The 24,566-nt window shown below is 44.6% G+C and overlaps 1 protein-coding gene across 5 annotated transcripts in view; it reads left to right on the top strand.

Moving 5' to 3' along the window:
• The window catches only part of SGIP1 (SH3GL interacting endocytic adaptor 1), a 111,865-nt gene that overhangs the window by 80,724 nt on the left and 6,575 nt on the right, over positions 1-24,566 (top strand). For 3 of the 5 annotated variants that reach the window (XM_038752269.1, XM_038752270.1, XM_038752272.1), the window contains 6 exons: positions 1,298-1,425; positions 3,547-3,673; positions 9,172-9,231; positions 16,934-17,045; positions 19,241-19,396; positions 21,868-22,000. In XM_038752269.1, coding sequence (XP_038608197.1) covers positions 1,298-1,425; positions 3,547-3,673; positions 9,172-9,231; positions 16,934-17,045; positions 19,241-19,396; positions 21,868-22,000 — 716 coding nt within the window. The remainder of the gene's footprint in view (positions 1-1,297; positions 1,426-3,546; positions 3,674-9,171; positions 9,232-16,933; positions 17,046-19,240; positions 19,397-21,867; positions 22,001-24,566) is intronic. The other 2 variants (XM_038752271.1, XM_038752273.1) reach the window with 1 other exon arrangement.

Here is a 24,566-nt window from a genome sequence, read left to right on the forward strand (position 1 = left end):
AACCCCCCGCCCCTGACAACCTGATCACCTTGTAACCTCCCCAGCACTTAGAACAGTGCTTTGCACATAGTAAGCGCTCAATAAATGCCATCATTACTATTATTAGAGAAGCAGCGTGGCTCAGTGGAAAGAGCACAGGCTTTGGAGTCAGAGGTCAGGGTTTCAGATCCCGGCTCCTCCACTTGTCAGCTGTGTGACTTTGGGCCAGTCACTTAACTTCTCTGTGCCTCAGTTCCCTCATCTGTAAAATGGGGATTAAGACTGTGAGCCCACCATGGGACAACCTGATAATCTTGTAACCTCCCCAGCACTTAGAACAGTGCTTTGCACATAGTAAGTGCTTGATAAATGCTATCATTATTATTATAATTATTAATAATGGTAGTTATTAAGCATGTACTACGTGTCAAGCACTGTTCTAAACCCCCATTTTACAGATGAGGTGACTGAGGCCCAGAGAAGCTAAGTGACTTGCCCAATGTCATTCAGCAGACATGTGGCAGAGCCAGGAGTAAAATTCAGGTCCTTCTGACTCCCGGGCCCATGCTCTATCCACTAAGCAAAGCTGCTTTTCACAGATTATTTTACTAGATGTCAAGGACCGCTTCAAACGCTGGGGTTGATATAAGATAATCCACTCAGACACAGTGCATCAGCAGAAGGAAGAAAGAGTATCTTATCCCTATTTTACAGATGAGGAAACTGAGGCCCAGGGGCGTTAAGTAACTCACCAGTGGCAGAGCTGGGATTCGAACTTGGGTCTCCTGGCTCCCAGTGCTTTTCGCTAGAAACTCCTAAACGGGCCCGGTCATTCGGTTTAGACGACAGCCACCTGCCAAGCCCAAGGAAAGCAAACACCAATAATAATGATGATTGTGGTATTTGTTAAGTACATTAGTATTGGGCCAGGCACTGTCCTGAGTACTGGGGTGGATACAAGCAAATTGGATTGGACACAGTCCCTGTCCCTCACGGGGCTCACAGACTTAATAAAAGAGCGGGCGGATGTCAAGAGTGCAAGGAAGGGCAAAATGTCCTGCAGCCAGCCGGCTCTCCTCCAAAAGGACTGAGCTATTACTGAGTGTCAACTGGACCTAGAGGCCATGAGCGCCCGCTTCAAGCATCGACTGGAACTCGGAGTAACTTTTGGCAAGGAGCGACCAGGCCGAGCATCACTGAGGCCCCCGGGATTGGGCGATGAAACCCGGCGGCCTGGGAGCGAGGGCCTGAGTGCCCCAGGGGGGTCGGGGAAAGTGGGGTGGAAGAGTCACCAATGGATTTCCACTCTCTGTTTCAGGGGCTTCATCGCCCGCCCGGCCCGCCACACCTCTGGCCACCTGCAGCAGCACCCCTCCCCCGCCGCCCCCGCCTCGACCTCCATCTCGGCCGAAGCCACCCCCGGGGAAACCAGGAGTCGGAGAGATGGTAGGTAATTGGTCCTGAGGGGGAAGGTGGGGAGGGGGCTGGCCGTGACTCGGTTCGCGTAGGTGGTTCTGAGATCCGGGGAGTGCTTGCCAGGCGCTGAGCACCGTGGTAAGCATTGGGTGGAGACCAGATGGTCACCGTGGATTCTGTCCATCACAGCCTCACTTGGAGGCAGGGGGGAGGAGAGAAGCAAAAAAAGGAGAAATCGATCGTAGATAAGAAGTTACAGGCGATGAGATCATTTAAACATTCATTCAGTCATACAGTCGTATTGATTGAGTATTTACTGTGTGCAAAGCACTGTACTGAGCTCTTGGGAGGGTGCAATAGAACAGTAACCCTCCCCACAATGATCTTACAGTCTAGAGGATGAGTTTATGCCAGAATCAGTAACCCAAGGGATGGAAAGGCTAGGGAAAATGGATTTGTAGAACCACTGCGCTATAGACTTGTAACTAATGAGCCCAAAGTTCAATTTCTACCCTGTCTGGTATTGTACTCTCCCAAGCACTTGCTCCATTGTTCTCACAGAGTAAGCACTCAATACATACCTTGGATGAGGATGATGACGATCAAATAGGCTGATAAATAGTTGTCCGAAGCAGCGTGGTCATGGGTTCTAATCCCGGCTCTGCCACTTGTCTGCTTTGTGGCCTTGGGCAAGACACTTAACTTCGCTGTGCCTCAGTTACCTCATCTGTAAAATGGGGATTAAGATTTTGAGCCCCATGTGGGACATGGATTGTGTCCAACATGATTTGCTTATATACACCACAGCACTTAGTACAATGCCTGGCACGTAGTAAGGACTTAACAAATACCATAATTATTATTATTATTTTATGTCCTTCCTTTCCTCACCTGCCCAGCCACCGGGACACTATCCCTGTATCTAAACTGTCATAGTCTTCCCCAAATTCCAAGGCATAACCCCCCCCCCCCCCCCACGCTTTCTCCCTGTTCCTGACATTTCCCGGTTCAAACAGCTGCTTCCAACAGGCTGGGGGATTTTAATTTTTAACCATGGCTGCTTTGAAGCTGCTTTCCCCCCACCAACATCTGCCGCTCTGAGATCTCTGTCAGATTCCTGTCAGAAAGCCCTGAGACAAACACCCGACTAGCTTATTTATTGTCTGCAGCCCATCCCACTTCACCAAATTACAGTAAGAATGCAAGAAGGACTGGCTACCACCCTCTGAAAGACTAACCAATCAGTCCATGTTATCTACTGAGCGCTGACTGTGTGCAGAGCACTGTACTGAGCGCTTGGGAAAGTACAGTACTGTACAGTTGGCAGGCACGATCCCGATCCAAAAGGAGTTTACAGTGTACTGGGAAAGTTCCTTGAGGGCAGGGATCATGTCTGCCAACTGTATTAGACTGTCCCAAGGACTTAGTACAGTGCTCTGCTCACAGTAAGTCTATACCATAGGGTTGATTGAAGCCCAAAGTTAAGAATACTAATAATACTAATAATGATAATTGTGGTATTAAGTGCTTACTATGTGCCAAGCGCTGTTCTAAGCAATCAGGTTGGACACAGTCCTTGCCCCACATGGGACTCACCCTCTCGATCTCCATTTTACAGATTCATTCATTCATTCAATCGTATTTATTGAGTGCTTACTGTGTGCAGAGCACTGTACTAAGTGCTTGGGAAGTACAAGTTGGCAACATATAGAGATGGTCCCTACCCAACAATGGGCTCACAGTCTAGAAGGGGGAGACAGACAACAAAACAAAACATGTGGTCAGGTGTCAAGTCATTAGAATAAATAGAAGTAAAGCTAGAAGCATATCATTGACAAAATAAATAGTAAATATGTACAAGTAAAATAGAGTAATAAATCTGTACAAGCATATATACAGATGAGTTAAGTGAGGCCCAGAGAAATTAAGTGACTTGCCCAAGGTCACACAGCAGATACGTGGCAGAGGGAATTCACTCATTCATTCAGTTGTATTTATTGAGCACTTACTGTGTATGCAAAGCACTGTACTAAGCACTTGGGAGATGCATAAACAGGCACATTCCCTGCCCACAGTGAGCTTACAGTCTAGAGGGAGGCACCACAGCTTGCTTATGTGTAACTCTCTGTGTCTCTGTCTCTCTCCTCACAGTGCCGGCCTTTCAGCCCTCCCATTCACTCGTCAAGCCCTCCACCGATAGCACCCCTGGCCCGGGCTGAAAGCACCTCTTCAATATCGTCCACCAATTCCTTGAGCGCTGCCACCACTCCCACAGTTGGTAAAAAAAAAAAAACAAAAAACAACAACAACAACAACAAAAAAACCCCACATGCACACACCCCAAATCTCAGTTTTTCTCTTTCAATCTGGGTCAGTTTGGCTTTTCAGCACAAAACCTTGCAGGGACTAAGTTGGCTGTTTATGGGGACAGGATGTCTCTTCGTGTGATGACGTCTTACTCTTTTCTAAAGTGCCTCCTCCGCAAAGGAAGCCGAGGGGTTCCCCGCAATAGTGCAAAGTTAACTAACCCCTGTGTTTTGCAGAAGGTTTCTTAGCCCGTAGAATTATTAATTACAATTTGCAAAAGTAGAAGATCACTCCAAACCAGGTACTGTATTTTAGGTTTTGTTTGCTTTCCACACTCTTCGCCTCAAATCTTCTTCATCTGGGGATGGGGGGTAGGGGTGGTAGGGAGATGATTTTTTATGTATTGATTTATTTAGATTCTCATAGTGTGGCAAGCTGGCTAGAGTCGTCCTTGAAACTTTGATTTAAAATCTTCCATCCTGATACCGATGCCACTGGCTCTTAAGTCGAAGGATTAATTCATTCATCCAATTGTATCTATTGAGCTCTTATTGTGTGCAGAGCACTGTACTAAGTGCTTGGGAAAGTACAATACGAGAATAAACAGTGACATTCCCTGCCCACAACAGGCTTATGGTAGAGACATTAGAATTCCGGGTTTTTAGTGAGCTTGAGGTGTCACACAATAGAATTTTTTAAAGCAGTCAGGCCACTGACTGCCAAAAATGCCTTTAGATTTCTTGAAGGGTTAGAGGCAAAGACTGAAGAATGGCCACTCAGCTGGATTGTTTCTCCCAAACATAAATCAGTTGCTCTACGGGTCTTTAATGAGTTCCAACTGTGTGCTGAGCACTTTAACTCAGTGCTTGGGAGTGTCTGACAGAAATAAAAGACACAATCCTTGCCTTCAAGGAGCTTAGAGTCAAATTGATCAATACTTATTGAGCACCTGCTGTGAGCTGAACACTGTAGTCAGCTCTTCAAAGACTCCAGCAGAGGTTAAGACACAATCTCCACCATTGAAGAGCTTACAGTGTATGGGGAGAATGCTCCTTTGACTTTTTCTGGAGATTCCTCCCTCTTTCCCAAAATAACACTCCCTTGGTCCATCTTTGTCATCTTATCTCTTCTTCTACCTTGTGCATGCCCATGGTTTTGTGTGTGTGCGTGTGTTTGTGTGTTGGCTTTCTCCATTCTCCTCCCCTGCCGTGTCCAAGATGCTTTCTGTTGTGCTTTTCTTATGTGTTGGGTTTCCTTCACCCCTCTTTTGTGTAAAAGGGTCCGTTAAGACATGTGCCAAAGTACTACATGAGTTTGTGAGTATTTGTGCTATGGTGGTAAAGTGCTAAGTGAGCAGAAATATTTCTATTTGGTTAAGTGCTTATTTTGCATTGAGTCCTGTACTAAGTACTTGTGTAATAATAATAATAATGGCATTTATTAAGCGCTTACTATGTGCAAAGCACTGTTCTAAGCGCCAGGGAGGTTACAAGGTGATCAGGTTGTCCCACGGGGGGCTCACAGTCTCAATCCCCATTTTGCAGATGAGGGAACTGAGGCCCAGAGAAGTTAAGTGACTTGCCCAAAGTCATACAACTGACAATTGGCAGAGCCGGGATTTGAACCCATGACCTCTGATTCCAAAGCCCGTGCTCTTTTCACTGAGCCATGCTGCTTCTTGTGTAGATATGAGGTTACTGGGCTCAACAGTCTCTGTCACACGTGGGGCTCATAGTCCGAAGGGGAAGAGGAGCAAAGATTTCATCCTCAGTTTACAGTTGAGGAAGCGAATCTATAAGCTGCATGGCCTAGTGGAAAGAGCAGGAGCTTGGGCATTAGAGCACTTAGGTTCTAATCCCAACTCTGCCACTTGCTACTGCTGTGTGACCTTAAGCAAATCATCACTTCAGTGCCTCAGTCGCCTCATGTGTAAAAAAGGGATTCAATACCTGCCCTCCCTCCTATTTAGATTGTGAGCACCTCTGTGAGACAGCGACTGTGTCCGACCTGATTTGCTTGTATCTACCCTGGCACTTAGTACAGTGCCTAACTGTAAGTGCTTAACAATACCACAATTACTATTATTATTATTATTAGATCAGAAACAGTCTCCGTCCCATAGAGGGAGAACAGGCATCTTATTTCCGTCTTTACAGATGAGGAAACTGAGGCATAGAGAAGTCATTTGCACAAGTTTCCACAGCCAGCAAGGGGCAGACTGGGATTAGAATCCATAGCATCAAGCACTTAGTAAAGTGCTCTGCACATAGTAAATGCTCAATAAACACCATTGATTGATTGATTTCAACCTGGATCCAGTTTGGGCCTCATGTGTCCATCAACCCTGCTGCAGGATTCCCAAACTGTGGTATTTGGCTTCCCTTCCCAATGCCTTAAACTTTCCAGAGAGTTCAGTGCTTTATCTTCCCATAGTACAATAATAATAATAATAATAATAATTGTAGTATTCGTTAAGCATTTACTATGTGCCAGGCACTGCACTAAGTGCTAGGGTAGATGCAAGCAAATCAGGTTGGACCCAGTCCCTGTCCCACGTGGGGCTCACCCTCTCAATCCCCATTTTACAGATGAGCTAACTGAGGTACAGAGAAGTGAAGTGACGCCGAAGTTCACACAGCAGACAAGTGGCGGAGCCGGGATTAGAACTCATGCCCTTCTCACTCCTAGGCCTGGGAGTACAAGTACCCAAGTGGAGTGCATTTATACTTCTTATTCCATAAAAAAGAGAGACAGGTGATACGTAAGATGGAGAAAACTGTTGGAAAGACTTAAGGCAATGATAAGGAAGGGGTTTTTTTGTTTGCTGCAGAGGGAGATGGGAAGCCATTAGAGATCTTTGAGGAGGAAAGAGCAGAGTCCTGAGCAGCATTTCAGGAAGTTGATCTGGAATAGGGAATCAAAGAGGAGAGAGTCTGGAAGTAGAGAGGCCAGTGAGGAAGTTGATAGAGCAGATAGTGACTTGTGGAGTGGGAAGGGAAAGGCAGATCTGGGAAAAGGAATTGACAGTATTCAGCGGTAGTTGGCATGTGAGAGTTGAAATCAGTCAATCAGTCAGTGGTATTAGTTGAGCCCCTACTATGTGCAGAGCTCTGTACTAAGCGCTTAGGAGAGTACAATACAGCAGAATTAACAGACCTGTTCCCTGCCCATAACGAGTTTACAATCAGTGAGTCATGAGATCCTGGGACGGAAATATTCGAGTCGCCTTCAGGCAGAGGAATGGTTGGTGAGGGGAATTTGGCTTCTGCTCTTGCTGTTCGCTGGGAGAGGGCCAGCCTGCCAGCAGGAGGGAAACTGGAGCAAGCAGAGACCCAAGTGTCGAGAATGGAATCAGGGTACTGAGACTCAGCCCAGAAAAGAACGCCTCTGAGCTGGACCAGAAAGAACCTCGGGGCAGTTGAAGTCCAAAGCACTGATTTATCATCCAACTTCAAGTCCGCAAAAACAAATCTTCCTGGGTCACTTTCAGGTTCCAGAGCCCTGTCAGCAGCTGACCAGGGTGCTGTTGGACTATAATAATAATCGGGACGCTAGACCGCGTGCTGTGAAAATACATCGCCTGGCTTGAAGACACCTAGGTGGTGTGGCGACTTCTTAGCTCTACTGAAACTCAGGGGTTTCTGGAGGTACACTTGACATTCACCCCACCTCCAACCCCACAGCACTTATGTGCATATCTTTAAATAATAACAATAATAATAATAATAATAATAATTTTGGTATTTGTTAAGCACTTACTATGCACAAAGCACTGTTCTAAGTGCTGGGGAGGATACAAGGTGATCAGGTTGTCCCATGTGGGGCAAACAATCTTAATCCCCATTTTACAGGTGAGGTAACTGAGGCACAGAGAAGTTAAGTGACTTGCCAAAAGTCACACAGCTGGCAAGTGGTGGAGCTGGGATTAGAACCCATGACCTCTGACTCCCAAGCCCCTGCTCTTTCCACTAAGCTGCACTGCTTCTCATAATCATAAAGTATTTATTCATATAAATGTCTGCCTCCCCTTCTAGATTGGGAGTTTGTAATGGGCATGGACCATGCCTGCTAATTCTATTGTATTGTACTCACCCAAGCAATGTGCCCTGCACATAGCACTCAATAAATACCATTGATTGATTGCTTGGAGATCGAGAAACATCAGACTTGTTCACCCATGGTTCGACTCACCGTCTTTTCCCTTCAGCCTTTGATCAATCAGTCACTTGTATTTATTGAGCACTTAGCGTGTGCAGAGCTCTGTACAAAGGGCTTGGAAGAGAACAATATAACAGACACCTTCCCCATCCGCCGACAATTGCACTTTTCCTCATTAAGACCACTCCTCGTGTTTTGTCAGTACGGTGCACTGTTGAGTTCATTTGGGATTTGTGTTTGTGTTTCCCCCTCCTCCCCTGGCCCCCACCCTTTTACGTTTCTTTGGCCCGTGGTTGTCAGAAGATGACGTTTTTAGTGACAAACTGCCCGCGTTTGACAGACGCTGGGAATCGCCTGCAGGTACAGTGCTAGCCAAGCGGCTCCCAGAAACCTAGATTAAAACTCCAAGCCATCCCACCATCCAAATGCCTGTCAACCTCACGGACATGCTCTTCACCTCACTCGGGCCCTTGGGCCTCCGACACATTCCGTTCTTACCTGTCTGGTTGGGGAAGCTGCATCGCCAACAATTAAACATTCTTTCTTCAAAGAGCAGCAAGTTGCATGACAGTTTTCTCAGCGAAAAGATTTGAGAAAGGTGAGGTGCTCCCGCTCCGTGGATTTATAAAGGAAGGAATAATTTAACTGCCCGGATGTAAACGTCCAATGATTTGTTATTGTTATTAGCATTATCATTAATATTTTTGAAAGCAGGGCAATGTTTAGGGTTATCTCTCCGGCATTTCAAGGGCTTTGGGTCTACTGATCGGGATTTCATATTGTGGGAAGGAGTTAGACGTCCTCTGAAAGACTCACCTGACCTGTGATTCTGGTTCTGATTTGAAGGCATAATTAAGGAAAGGCAAAACCCAGACACCTTAACCAGTTGTTGACTCCAGTAGCTGCTGTTTGAGCTCTGAGTGGGGCAGGGTGTTAGATGGAGAGAGACACAGTCTGGAGATGAAACAGAGAAGGTAATTACTGGATGACAGTTTGCCCAAACGAATGCAGTTAAAATATCTTGAAGTTCCTTCTGCGTCATGCCCACAGGCAATGAAGTCTCGAAAGGCCCAAGCTCTCTCATTCCTCTAGGCTTCCATACCTTGCTTTTGTGTCCTGTTTTCTGAGCCCTCTTCCTGCGGAAGGCTCTTTTATCCCTTCTCGCTTCCTCCTCCCTGCACGTTAATGGCATGCAGCTCTTCAACCTAATCCTTTAGTGAGAGAAATGTCCTGCTCTATGACTCACACTGTGTCCTTCTCTCTCCCTTCTCCTTAACTTTTCCCATCCCGCCTCAACTCCTCAACTTACAGAGAATGAACAGCCTTCTCTCGTTTGGTTTGACAGAGGAAAGTTTTATTTGACCTTTGAAGGTAAGTAGTGCATTAGCATCCCACTCCGATTTATCCTTCTCCTTTTTCCCCCCATCCCCATTTTCAAGCGCTTAGAGTTTCCTTCAAAAGGTCTCTTCTCACTCTCATTATGACAATACTATGGCCATTCGGAAGAAATTGAACATTGGGCCAAAAATCGATTGGATTTGTGTCTAATTTTCCTTCAATTTTCCTGCAAAAATTATAATGGATAAATATTCTTGAGGGCATAATTGCATATGTGGATGACTGTGGTTTCAAAAAGATTGCTGAGGTCTCTGAAACCAGAGCTTTGATTTTTGGCTAAGGAACTTATCTCTGTCAACCTGGGCTCCTTTCATTACTCTTTTGCAAGCTAGTGACTGTCTAACACAGTGCAGTGACTGCAGGTGCTTTTTTTTTTCCCCTTCCCGTTTCCTATTGGCTTTTACCCTACTGTGGAGAACGCTTATCCCAGCCCCTGTGCCCCATTAAACATCAATGCCGGCCTATGTCATTGGTGAGTGTCTTCCTGGAATTGGTGTGATGACAAAAAGATTTAGCAAATTCAGATGTTTCACTCATGAAAGTGGAGTTTATAATGGATCCAGAGCAATGAAGAGTGATCACTGGACTCTGGCAGCGTGGCGGACAATTAGGTTTTAGCCTCCTGTCCATCTTTTAGGGTTAGAGTGGGCATTTATCATCATTATTCTTATTGCTAATGATTACAATAATTTATTATTATTAAATAATTGTGGCATTTATTAAGCACTTACTGTGTGCCAAGCATTGTACTATGTGCTGGGGTAGAAATAAGACAATCAGATTGGGTAAAGTCACTGTCCCACATGGGGCTCACAGTCTACTTAGGAGGGAAAACAGGCATTAAACTTTACTCAGATCTATGCTGCAGTGACAGTCTAGTTTTCATCTGGCCCATTCCCTATCTCTTGCGTAGGGACAGTGGATGATTAAGGGCTGTCTTTTTGTTCATTCATTCATTGTCAGTCATATTTATTGAGCACTTACTGTGTGCTGAGCACTGTACTAAACGCTTAGAAAGTAGAATTCAACAACAGAGACAATCCCTGCCCAACAATGGGCTCACAGTCTAGAAGGGGGGAGACAGACATCAAAACAAGTAAACAGGCATTAATAGCATCAGTACAAATAAATAGAATTATAGATCATTAATGCACATCATTAATAAAATAAATAGAATAATAAATATGTACACATATATACAAGTGTTGCGGGACGAGGAAGGGGTAGGGCAGAGGAAGGGAGTCGGGGCGATGGGGAGGGGAGGAGAAACAGAGGAAAAGGGCTTAGTCTGGGAAGGCCTCCTGGAGGAGGTGAGCTTCCAGTAGCAGCGTTTGTTTTGAGGGTGGAGGTGAAAAGGGGAGAGGAGATGGGCATGAAGAGAAGCAGCTTTGCCTAGTGGATAGAACATGCACCTGGGAGTCAGAAGATCATGAGTTTTGGGGGGTTTTTTATGGTATTTATTAAGTGCTTACTATGTGCCAAGCACTGTTCTAAGCACTGAGGTAGATACAAGGTAATCAGATGGTCAATCAATCAATCAATCGTATTTATTGAGTGCTTACTGTGTGCAGAGCACTGTACTAAGCGCTTGGGAAGTACAAGTTGGCAACTTATAGAGACGGTCCCTACCCAAAAGTGGGCTCACAGTCTAGAAGGGGGAGACAGAGAACAAAACAAAGCATATTAACAAAATAAAATAAATAGAATAGATATGTACAAGTAAAATAAATAAATAGAGTAATAAATATGGACAAACATATATACATATATACAGGTACTGTGGGGAAGGGAAGGAGGTAAGGCGGGGGGGATGGAGAGGGAGAGGAGGGGGAGAGGAAGGAGCGGGCTCAGTCTGGAGGAGGTGAGCTCTCAGTAGGGCCTTGAAGGGAGTCCCACATGGGGCTCACAGTGTAATCCCCATTTTACAGATGAGGGGACTGAGGCACAGAGAAGTTAAGTAACTTGCCCAAGGTCACACAGCAGACAAGTGGTGGAGCCCGGATTAGAACCCACATCCTCTGACTCCCAAGCTCAGGCTCTTGCCACTAAGTCACACTGCTTCTCGGGTTCTTATCCTGGCTCCGCCACTTGTCTGCTTTATGACCTTGGGCAAGTCACTTCACTTCTTTGGGCCTCAGTTACCTCAGGGTAAAATGGGGGTTGAGACTGGGAGCTCCACCTGGGACAGGGACTGTGTTCAACCTCATTTGCTTTGTATCCACCCCAGTGCTTTGTACAATGCCTGGCACATAGTAAGCACTTAACAAATACCACAAGTATTATTATTATTATTATTTTTATTAGTTCTTAACGTTCCTTCCAGCAGCAGGATAGTTTGATTCTCTGATCTTATGATTAACCAGGGTGCATTATTCTGTCTTCTCTTATTTTTTCATCTGAGCTATATATCCCAGCGCGGTGCCTCAAAATATGGGCCTTATAAATGGACTGTATTTCAGTGAATATAGAGTTCTAATCCCAGTTCCGCCACTTCCCTGCAGTGTGACCTTAGACAAGTCACTTCACTTCTCTGGGCCTCAATCACCTTACCTGTAAAATGGGGATTTCTCTGTCTCTCTCTCCCGATCTCTAACTCAATCTCTCCTTCTCGGTCAGATTCTCCTTCCCTCTATCAAGCTCTCTCAGTCACTCACTGTCTCTCTCTTAACCTCTCTGCCTCTCCCTCATGGGATCTCCCTCCTTTATCACACTCTCTCAGTCACTGTCTCTCTCTATTGGTCTCTATCTCTTCCTCTCTCACAAGGCCTCCCTTTCATTAATGCATGCGTGCTCTCTCCGTCTCTCCTGTAATTCAGTTCTTTTTTAAAAAAAATGTACAAACTCTTAGGTCGGTTCCTCTGAGAGATCCCTTGTGTTGGCTGGCTCCTGTTACCTTTTTTTTTCCTCCGTGAATTTAGAGAAGAGGGTGATCGCAGAGAGACACAGCTTCCGTCTTCTGCATCAGATATAGCTTGAAGGGGCCCTGGGTGGGTGGCCAACCTGGTCAGAAGCCACCAAGGCAAGTAAAACTTGGATCCTTCTGAGTTACAAGGAACCTGGAAGAGGGCAAGTGCTCCAGAGGGCACTTGAGCTATCTGTTTCCTGAGATAACCTGGATGTCAGTGACTCCCCTTCATTTTCAGTTCTCACACAGCAGCTAATTGATAAAAAGCATTTTAAAAATCAGTGTTCTGTATTGAGCGCCTACTGAGTCCTAAGCCCTTTGGAAAATACAACCAAAGGCAAGACACAAGTATCCTGCTTGCAAAGATTTTATAATCTACTGGAGAAAATGGCAGGCAAAAATGATCTATAAATAGGTGCAGGAGGAAGAACAGAGGACTAGCAGAAAGTGGAACAAGTGAATATTAACTGTGCATTTGTGCAAAGACTAGATCTTTAAGATCTAAGAAGCATAGCATGTGGGTTCTAATCCTGGCTCCACCACTTTTCTGCTGTGTGACCTTGGGCAAGTTACTTAACTTCTCTGTGCCTCAGTCCCCTCATCTGTAAAATGGGGATTAACACTGTGAGCCCCATGTGGGACCATCTGATTACCTTGTATCTACCTCAGTGCTTAGAACAGTGCTCTGCTAAGAATCCATCTCTATAAAGAGAAGCATATAGGAATAATAATAATAATAATGATATTTGTTAAGTGCTTACTATGTGCCAAGCACTGTTCTAACCACTGGGATAGATACAAGGTAACCAGATTGTCCCACATGGGGCTCACAGTCTTAATCCCCATTTTACAGATGAGGTAACCGAGGCACAGAGAAGTTAAGTGACTTGCCCAAAGTCACACACCTGACAAGTAGCGGAGCAGGGATTAGAACCCACGACCTCTGACTCCCAAGCCCATGCTCTTTCCACTAAGCCACGCTACTTAGTGCTCTTCCATTCGTTCAATCATATTTATTGAGTGCTTACTGTGTGCAGAGCACTGTACCAAGTGCTTGGGAGAGAACAATAATTAGCTAGTTCTCTTCCATAAGAGAATAACCCATCATATGGATTGCGTAAAACTGAGGTTGGGGAAAGGATGTTCATGTAAAATTCTGGCTGCCTCAAAGCACAGAAGGTAATTGGACAAGCATGGTGTAGTTGAAAGAACTAGGCTCGGGGAGTCGGGCCTGGGTTCTAGTCCCAATTTTACCACTAGCCTGCTGTGTCACCTTGGACCAGTCATTAAACTTCTCTGAGCATTACTTTTTTATGGTATCTGTTTAGCGCTTACTGTGTGCCAGGCACTGTACTAAGTGCTAGAGTAGATACAAATTAGGTTGGACACCATCCCTGTCCTGCACAGGGCTTACATTCTTAATCCCCATTTTACAGATGAGGTAGGTGAGGCCCAGAGAGGTTGTGACTTACACAAGGTCACACAGCTAACAAGTGGCAGAGCCGGGATTCTTCTAATCTGTAAAATGGGGAGAAAGAGCTGCTGCCGTCTACCTCAGGGGGATGTTGTGAGGATGAAAATGAGATGACAGGTGGTGGAGCCGGAATTAGAACCCAGATCCTTCGGACTTCCAGGCCAATGCTGTATCCGCAAGGCCATATAGCTTCTCAATTGCACTTTCCCAAGAGCTTAGTGCAGTGCTGTACATCCAGTTAGGCCACAGTAAATATGATTGATTCACTGAAGACACACAAATGGACCAATCAACATCATTAATCATCATCACAAGTCACTCCGGTAAGCACACAGAAAAAAACCCCAGCATCATGACCCATCATCCCCTGTCATCAAGGAACTTCCAGTCCAATGAGGGGAGCTGACAAGAAGGATTTCCCCAGAATTTGGAGGAGGAAGAGCAAAGATTGAACAGATAGTCATACAAATGCAATCAGTAGATCAATAATTTAATATGGTTCTGTATATAAGGACTAAGGATAGGTTTAAAATGCATAATTCCCTTTGTGCTTTTCCACCCCCACCTTCCCCTTTTCCCTTTATTACCAGCTGATGCCCACAAGCTTCCAGACAGTCCCTGCCTGGACAATATCATCGCCATTCTCATTTTAGGATGATTTTTTTTGTTGGTTTCTTTGGGTTTTTTTGAACCAAGAGCTTTGTATTTCAAAGATTCATCCTGCTCTTTTCCTAGGAATCTGGTCTGTGCTTGTTTGATGACAGCTGAGGTGGAAGTATCCTTTCAGAAAAAGCGCAAGCCCGGATTACATAAGAAACAGAGTCTATATTCACATAGCTCAACTGCAGCTACAGCTACCAGTCACTTTCCAAGATCCCTGGGAATAGTTCCATCTCATGAAATAATCCCATTTTATCAGCCAGCGTGCCCTTACTTGGAAGAGTTCAGTGGAGGAAAAAACGTGATCTCTGCCCTCAAGGAGCTTTTGATCTAGCAGGGGAGACTCACAAAGTAATTTCCAGAAAAGAAGAAGAAGAGCTTAAATAGGAGTGCTGTATAAAAAGGCCCTATTCCTGGGTTCTACTCATGGCTCTGCCACTCGTCTGCTATGTGACTTTGGGCACGTTTGCTTGTTTGTTCTATGGTATTTACTAAGTGCTTACTATGTTTTAAACACTATTCTAAGCACTAGGTTAGGTACATGTTAGGTCGGATGCATTCCTTTCAAATCACTTCACCTCTCTGTACCTCCGTTCCCTCATGTGTAAAATGGGGATTAAGACTGTGAGCCCCACGTAGGACCTGGACTGTGCCCAACCTGATTACCTTGTACCTACCCCAGTGCTTAGAACAGTGCCTGTCATCTAGTAAGTGCTTAACAAATACCATTGTGCTTGGAACAGTGCCTGGCACCTTGGAAGTGCTTAACAAGTACCATTAAAAAAATGGGAAGGGTCATGAAAGCAGAAGTGCTCAAGTGGCTACAGTGATCAAGGGATGTGATCTGGGGAGAAGAAAAAGTAATCAGGGAAACCATTAATATTTAAAAGCCTCCATCAGCTGGTGGTCTCGTCAAGCACTGAATGAGTGGGGTTCAAGATAATAGTAATAATAATAATGACATTTGTTAAGCGCTTACTATGTGCAAAACACTATTCTAAGCACTGGGGGTAAATAATAATAATAATAGTGGTATTTGTTAAGCGCTTACTAGGTGCAAAGCACTGTTCTAAGCACTGGGGTAGATACAAGGTGATCAGGTTGTTCTACCTGGGGCTCACAGTCTTAATCCCTATTTTACAGATAAGGTAACTGAGGTACAGAGAAGTGAAGTGACTTGCTCAAAGTCACACAGCTGATAAGTGGTGGAGTCGGGATTAGAACCCATGACCTCTGATTCCCAAGTCCAGGCTCTTGCCACTAAGCCAGGTCGCTTCTCAAGATGGCCACGGCTCCCTCAGACTTCCAGTTTGAGGGCAGAAAACAGAATTAAAATAATAATATTTAAAGACCCCTGTCGGCAGGTGATCTCGTCAAGCACTTTATGAGCTGGGTTTAAAATGACCACACCTCACTGAGGCTTCCGGTTTGAGGTTTCCATGCCTCAGAGGAAGCCTGCCCGCAAGATACCAGAAATGTGTTTTTTAATAAAAATGGTACTAGTTAAGTTCTTACTATGTGCCAGGCCCTGTTCTAAGTTCTGGGGTAGATACAAGTTAATCAGGTTTGGACCCAATCCCTGCCCCACATGGGGCTCCCAGTCTTAAGCCCCGTTTTACAGATGAGTTAACTGAGGCCCAGAGAAGTGAAGTGACTTGCCCAAGGTCACACAGCAGGCAGGTGGCAGAGCCGGGATTGGAATTCAGGACCTTCTGACTCCCAAGCCTGGGCTCTATCCACTAAGCCGCATCTCTCTCCCTCCAGTTGGAGTCTAAGACCCTCATGTGCAGGGAATATAGCACTTGGTTCTGTGCTTTCTCAAGCATGTAGTACAGCATCCTGTTCCCAGAGGTTTCTAAACAACACTGAGCCCTCTTTTTCCTCTCAATCAATCAATCAGTCGTATTTATTGAGCACTTACTGTGTGCAGAGCACTGTACTAAGCGCTTGGGAAGTACAAGTTGGCAACATATAGAGAACAGTCCCTACCCAACAGTGGGCTCACAGTCTCCTCTTCCCCATCCCCCCGTCCTACCTCCTTCCCCTCCCCACAGCACCTGTATATATATATTTGTACTGATTTATTACTCTATTTTACTTATACATATTTACTATTTATTTTGTTAATGATGTGCATATAGCTTTAATTCTATTTGTTCTGATGATTTTGACACCTGTCCTCATGTTTTGTTGTCTGTCTCCCCCTTCTAGACTTTGAGCCCTAGGGACCGTCTCTATATGTTGCCAACTTGTACTTCCCAAGCGCTTAGTACAGTGCTCCGCACACAGTAAGCACTCAATAAATACGATTGAATGAATGAATGAATGAACTACTATAGCCACTGTTGCGGCTCTGTTCGAAGCATTGTGCAAAGTTCTGGGGCAGAGAGAAAAATTACCCCTTCGAGATGAAGCATTTCAGCGTGCCCGGTATGGAGCAGGCCAAGCCGAGCTGGAGAAAAACGTTCTCTGGAGAAAATCTGGGCCGGGAGAAAAGAACTGCTCACGTGAAATTTGGGATCACGAGTCCTAGGTGGAAGTGTTTTCAATTGATCTTTTTCCTCCCCTCTCCCCCGACAGTGTGAACGCTCGTTTTTACAGCATATTTAGTGGGAAAAATGTTCTGTCTGTTGCAGGCTCTTCTCGGGGTCCCAGCCCCTTGACAATGGGCGCTCAGGACACTCTTCCTGTTGCAGCTGCATTTACCGAGACGGTCAATGCCTATTTCAAAGGAGCGGACCCGAACAAGTAAGTTGTAAGAGTGATGATGAAGCAGCAGCATGAAAAGCAGCTTGGCCTATTGGATACAGCACAAGCCTGGGAGTCAGAAGGTCATGGGTTCTAATCCTGGCACTCCCACTTGTCTGCTGTATGGTCTTGAAAAAGACATTTCACTTCTCTGTGCCTCAGTTACGTCGTCTGTAAAATGGGGATTGAGACTGTGAGCCCCATGTGGGACAGGGACTGTGTCCAACCCAATTTGCTTGTATCTAACCCAGTGCTTAGTACAGTGACTGGCACATTATAAGCCCTTAACAATCACCACAATTATTATAATGATTCTTCTCTAGGCCTCAGTTCCTTCATCTTTAAAATGGGGGTGAAAATGGTGAGCCCCGTGTGGGAAATGGACTATGCCTAACCTAATTAGCTCTTATCTACCTCAGCGTTTAGTATAAGTGCTTGGAATTTAGGAAATACTTCTAGACTGTCAGCTCATTGTGGGCAGGGATTGTGTCTGTTTATTGTTATAGTGTACTCTCCCAAGTGTTTAGTACAGTGCTTGGTGCACAGGAAATGCTCAAAAAATATGATTGAATGAATGAACAAAGATCACTTAAAAGAAACGATGAAGGTTGAAGGGACATTTGAGGATTTATTTGGATCTATTTGTAAATCATCTTCAGTGTTATTTACTGAGGGCTTACTATGTGCAGAGCCCTGTACTAAACACTTGGGAGAGTCTGTGCTCTCCCAATACAATAGAGTTGGCAGACACTCTCCCTGCCAACAAGAAATGTTTTTATACCTCTCTCCCTGCCGTTAGAGTCTAACCCCCTTGTGTTCAGGGAGTGAAGCACTCGGTTTTGTACTTTCTCAAGCGTCTGGTACAGCACCCTGCATCCAGAGGGTGCTCAATAAGTATTGCTAGTGCTGTGACTCTATTCCAAGCAATGTGCCTAATCCTGGGGCAGATACAAAATGATCGGCATTGGATCCATTCCCTGTCCCCGCCCAAGACTCCCAGTCTAAGCAGCACCATGATCTACTGGAAAGATTACAGAACTGCCACGGCCAGAAGACCGGCGTTCTAATCCCAGCTCCACCACTTCCCTGCTGTGTGTCCTTGGGCAAGTCACTTAACTTCTCTGGTCCTCGGTTTCCTCATCTGTAAAATGGGGACTGAGACCGTGAGCCCACCGGCATTCTAATCCTGGCTCCACCACTTCCCTGCTGTGTGTCCTTGGGCAAGTCGCTTAACTTCTCTTGTCCTCGGTTTCCTCATCTGTAACATAGGGATTGTGACCGTGAGCCCATTGTTTTGTTTGTATTTGTTGCCAAATTATACTTTCCAAGTGCTTAGTACAGTGCTCTGCACAAAGTCAGCGCTCAATAAATGCGACTGAATGAATGAATAGGCTTGGCCTGTGTTGTGGAAGTGCCTGGTACTATGTCTCTGGAGTACTGGCTCAGTGGAAAGAGCCCGGGCTTTGGAGCCAGAGGTCATGGGTTCAAATCCCGGCTCCGCCAATTGTCAGCTGTGTGACTTTGGGCAAGTCACTTCACTTCTCTGGGCCTCAGTTCCCTCATCTGGAAAATAGGGATTAAGACTGTGAGCCCCCCATGGGACAATCTGATCACCTTGTAACCTCCCCAGCGCTTAGAACAGTGCTTTGCATACAGTAAGCGCTTAATAAGTGCCATCATCATCGTTATTATTATGATTATTGGCATTGATACTGTGACTCTGGTGTTCTGGCATTGGTACAGAAGCAGCGTGGCTCAGTGGAAAGAGCACGGGCTTGGGAGTCAGAGTTCATGGGTTCTAATCCCAGCTCCGCCACATGTCTGCTAAGTGACCTTGGGCAAGTCACTTAACTTCTCTGAGCCTGTTACCTCATCTGTAAAATGGGGATTAAGACTGTGAGCCCCCCGTGGGACAACCTAATCACCTTGTATCCCCCCCCAGAGCTTAGAACAGTGCTTTGCACATAGTAAGCGCTTAACAAATGCCATTATTATTATTATTATTATTATTACTCTGATCCTAGTTCACTGACACCAGTATCTTGACTCTGGTGCTGTGGTATTGGTACAGTACCCCTAGCAACACTGGCACTGGTTCCTTGACTGCGACACTGGTACTATGCCCTTTTTGCCCTGACACTGGTACTGCGATCCGGGTGCATTGACGGCCCCTCTCTCTTCCCTCGTCGGGCCAGGTGCATCGTGAAGATCACCGGAGAAATGGTGCTGTCTTTTCCCGCGGGCATCACCAGACACTTCGCCACCAACCCAGCTCCCGCGGCGCTGACTTTCCGGGTGATGAATTTCAGCAGGTTGGAGCACGTCCTGCCAAACCCCCAGTTGCTCTGTTGGTAAGAACCATTTTCCCGTGAGCTCCTCAGAGACAAACAGAAGTCTCAGGGGAAGCAGCATAGCTCAGTGGAAAGAGCCCGGGCTTTGGAGTCAGAGTTCATGGGTTCAAATCCCGGCTCCGCCAAGTGTCAGCTGTGTGACTTTGGGCAAGTCACTTCACTTCTCCGGGCCTCAGTCACCTCATCTGTAAAATGGGGATTAAGACTGTGAGCCCCCTGTGGGACAACCTGATCACCTTGTAACCTCCCCAGTACTTAGAACAGTGCTTTGCACATAGTAAGTGCTTAATAAATGCCATTATTATTATTATTATTATTATTATTATTATTATTATTAAGTGATGTGACCTAATGGATAGAAGTGGGCCTGGGTGTCAGAAGGATCTGGGTTCTCATCTCGGGTCTATCACTTGTCTACTGTGTGACTTTGGGCAAGTCGCTTCATTTCTCTGTGTCTCAGTTGCCTCGTCCGTAAAGTGGGGATTAAGACTGTGACCCCCTTGTGGGGAATGGACTGCGTCCATGTACTTTGAGGGTAGGGAGTGTATCTGTTTAGTGTTATATTGGACTCTCCCAAGCTCTTTGTACAGTGCTTTGCACACAGTAAGCACTCAATAAATACGATTGAATGAATTGAGTTAATGAATGAACCTGATTAACTTGTATCTATCCCAGTGCTTAGTACAGTGCCTGGCATGTAGTAAGTTCTTGAATACCATAAAAAAAAATTAGGCATGTTATCCCTACCCTGGAGGAGATGACAATCTAATCTTTATTTAACTGGCCTAGTAGCAGATCAGCAATGACCAAATGAGAATGAAAATTAGTGACTGGGAATCTGCAGAAATTCCTCAAGGGCAGAAACTTTTTCTTTTTATTATAGCTAGCACCTTGGTAAAATAATGCAAGCAGAAGAAAAGTTCCAGTCCCCCTGCCTCAATAAGCTTCCAGTCATAGTTTTTTCCCAGCACTAAGGACAGTGTTTTCCACACTGTAAGCATTTTGGAGAGGTCATTTTTGATTGTCTTATTATTTTCAATGTATTAAGTTATTTTAATGAGCACATAAGCAATGATGCCCACTGGATCAGTTAAAGCACGCAATAGCATTTATTGAGCACTTACTGTGTGCAGAGCACTGTACTAAGTGTCTGAGAGACATGATCCCTGCCCTCGAGGAGTTTACAATCTAGCCAGGGAGAAAGTCATTAGATTAGTGATAGTGGAAGCAGCCAAGTATAAGGATATGGAGAAGCAGCATGATCTTGTTGATAGAACACATCTCTGGGAGTCAGAAGACCTGGGTTCTAATCCCAACTGCCACTTGTCTGCTGTGTGACCTTGGGCAAATCACTTCAGTTCTCTGGGCCTCAGTTCCCTCATCTATAAAATGGGGGTTAAGATTGTGAGCCCCTTGTGGGACAGGGACTGTGTCTAACCTGATTAGCTTGTATCTAGCCCAACTCTCAGAATAATGCTTGGCACATAGTAAGCGCTTAACAAATGCCATCATATTAATTGTTTATTTTTATAAGGGCTGTTGGGATATTTATTATCATAAAGGCTGTTGGGGTGAGGTGAATATTTAAGGGCTTAGGGGATAATAATAATAATAATAATAATAATAATAATAATGATGGTATTTGTTAAGCACTTACTATGTGCCAAGCACTGTTCTAAACACTGGGGTAGGTACAAGGTTATCAAGTTGTCCCACGGTCACAGTCTTAATCTCCATTTTACAGATGAGGTGACTGAGAGCACAGTGAAGTTAAGTGACTTGCCCGAAGTCACGCAGCTAACAAGTGGTGGAGCTGGGATTAGAACCCACGACCTCCGACTCCCAAGCCCCCGCTCTTTCCACTGAGCCACACTGCTTCTCAAGGGACTTAGCTCATTGACAGAGTGGAAGAAAAGGGTGAGGAGATGAGAGATTAGTCCAGGAAATGTGGTGTTTTAGTGATTTTAGCAGTGAAGAATGGTGAAGCTCTCAGATTGGATGAAGGGGGCTCTCTCCTCAGACCCTTGCATCGTCTCTTCTCCAACAACCTTGCAGAACCACTCACTCTACCACTCCTGCTCCTCCTCACTATACTGGGGCAAAGCACGATGAGAGCCTTGGATGAGGATTGTAGGTGTCAGCCATTAGTCTGTCCTGATACTTCTGAACTCGGGCAGCTATGTAGATGATGCAATTATACGGTAATAAAGTTATTGATGCATTTGTTATATATCCTATCCTACCACCCATCACAAGCATTTAAAGGGAAAGGATTTAAATATTCTGGGCCCAAACTCCAAGATGTATATATAGTCTGGTAAAATATGATGGAAAAGCAGAAGAGGGGTAATTAGGTGGTTACTTTTTTGCCGGCTTCTCCTTTCTTCACAATTAAAGTTTAAAGCGTCACTAATATATGAAGTCAGTGTTTTAAAGCACAGTTGAATCATTTCTTCTTTTATACGAAACAGCGATGGTACACAAACTGATGCCAACACCAAGGAATTCTGGGTAAACATGCCAAATCTGATGACGCACCTGAAGAAAGTGTCTGAACAAAAGCCACAAGCAACGTATTACAATGTGGATATGCTCAAATATCAGGTACGGCTGTCTGCTTCCTTACAAAGGTAAAACATATTAGGGCCGCCCTTTCTGAAATTTCAAATAACCATGGATGACTCATCTCTCCCTCTGACCTAAAAAACTCTGGGAAATAGAAACTGCCTCTTTTTCTCTAAGTGTCTGGTTTTGTAAAGTGACTTGAATCCGCATTTGCAGTCTTTCTTTTTAAAATATTTTTATCCTCGAATAGTCGTAGCGAAACCTTTCGAGGAGATAAAGCTGAATAGGGAGCAGTTAAGATTCCGGTCGACTATATATGGCACAGCCTAGCTTAGCACAAGTAAGAAATTGCTGGTATTTAAGACTCCAATCTTAGGTAATTGCTTCTCTCTGAAAAACTCTGAGATGAACTTTTCTAATAGGCTGGCAGCAAATAATTCATGATGGAAAGTATTAAGTGCATGCTGAAAGAAATCTGCACACTTTATCCAGCCAGTTTATAAAATATTAAGAATTTCTTTTGTGTCGATCAATCAGTGGCATTTATTGAGCACCCACTTTGTGCTAGGCACTGTAGTAAGTGCTTGGGAGAGTACAATGGTAGCAGAAAATATGTTCCCTGCCCTCGAGAAGCTTATAATCAAATGTGCCCAGGACTGCCACATGTACTGGACTACAGCTATCGTATCTGTATACAAGACAGGGAAGACGTACATTGTCTATGCTGTCAAATACATTAACTCTAATCTTTAGAGCTAATGCGTTGAAGTTTCTTTTCGGGGGGCAGGAGACGGTTGAGGAGAGGAGGGCATTCTAAGGTCTATCCTTGCGTCCCTGATCCCTTCTAAATTAGTTATTTCTGACCTGGAAGGATTCACTTATAACAATCCAGCAGCCAGTATTTATTGAGCATCTTCTCTGCATATTGGGAGAAGGCAGTGTAGGCTAGTAGAAAAGACCTCACGTCTGGGTTTTAGTACAAACTCCGCCAACTCCAAGCCTAGGTTTCCTCAGCTGAAAAATGAGAAACAATATTTGCTCTCTCCGTCACTTAAATTGTTAGCCCATCTTGGGGTGGGGACAAGGTCCGATTTGATTATGTTGTTTCTCCCCTAGCACGTAGCCCAGAACTGCCACCTATAGTAATTGCTTAATAAAAGCCATTATTATTTGCCTGTCCTACTATGGTAAACATGGTAGAAATTTAATGTTAAATTTAATGCCCAGCCCCTGCTCACCAAAAATCTACTATCTTAAGTTATAAATAGCACTCTCTGTGAACAGGGAATGTGTCTGTTTATTGTTATATTGTACTTTCCCAAGTGTTTAGTACAGTGCTCTGCACACATTAAGCGCTCAATAAATGCACTCAATGAATTAATGAATAACACAGATAACATGAATAATACATTGAACTGTGAACATGTTTATAGTGTAAACATGTTCACTATTTTCTTTTCAAACGTTTTGGATGTTTGTTTCAGGTCCTGATTTAGGATGAATAAAGATAAGGTTTATTACAGTTCATCTGGAAATGCCAAGCACTTTGTAGCTTCAAGTGTGACCCAGCCTGAAGAAATTATCAGAGAACTGTAGGTTTTCTTCAAAAATATTGGTTGCAAATCTACAACTAATATCTTTGAAAAAATAACAGTCTTTGAACTGAACCTTAGCATCGTATTTACTCTCCAAATCCATGTTATATCTTGTAATTTAATAACCTCTGAAATGTCTTGAGCTGGAGTCATTGAAAGCATTAAAGAGTGTGATGCCTTTTAGTGATAAATATTAACGAATACGGGAGATTCTCTTTCAGGGCTTGCATCCTCGTAATGTTAAAGTAAAACTATCCATACGTTCCTGTGTATAGAAATCTGCCTAAATGAATTAAAGGATAACTAGCAGGGATCGTTAAAGATTCATTGGATTTTTACATATTCCTTGTTTCATTGTCCCTCTCTTTATCTCCCTATTTGTCTCTTCTTTCCTCCATTATTACCTGGTGTTTCCCTCCCCCAACCTCTTTCTCATTCCTTCTTTTTCACCCTCTGGGTCTTGGAGTCTCTCCTGTCCTTTCATTTTTCTTTGATTTTTCTCTTTCTCCCTCTCTCCCTCTTTTAGGAGGGAGTAGGATTTAATTCCCATTTAACAGATGAGGTAAGTGAAGTACTTGCCCAAGGACACAAAGGAGCAGTGTAGCCTAAGGGATAGAGCACAGGCTTGGATGTCAGAAGGTCATGGGTTCTAAACCTGGCTCCATCACTTGTCTGCTGTGACCTTTTTTTTTTAATGGCATTTATTAAGTACTTACTATGTGCAAAGCACTGTTCTGAGCGCTGGGGTGGTTACAAGGTGATCAGGTTGTCCCACAGGGGGCTCACAGTCTTAATCCCCATTTTACAGATGAGGTAGCTGAGGCACAGAGAAGTAAAGTGACTTGCCCAAAGTCACACAGCCGACACTTGGCAGAGCCGGGATTCGAACCCTTGGGCAAATCATTTCCCTTCTCTATGCCTCAGTTCCCTCATCTGTAAAATGGGGATTAACACTGTAAGCCCCATGTGGGACATGAACTATGGTCTAACCTGATTAGCTTGGATCTACC

The sequence above is a fragment of the Tachyglossus aculeatus genome, chromosome 10 (genome assembly GCF_015852505.1).
Source record: "Tachyglossus aculeatus isolate mTacAcu1 chromosome 10, mTacAcu1.pri, whole genome shotgun sequence".
Lineage (NCBI taxonomy): Eukaryota > Metazoa > Chordata > Mammalia > Monotremata > Tachyglossidae > Tachyglossus > Tachyglossus aculeatus.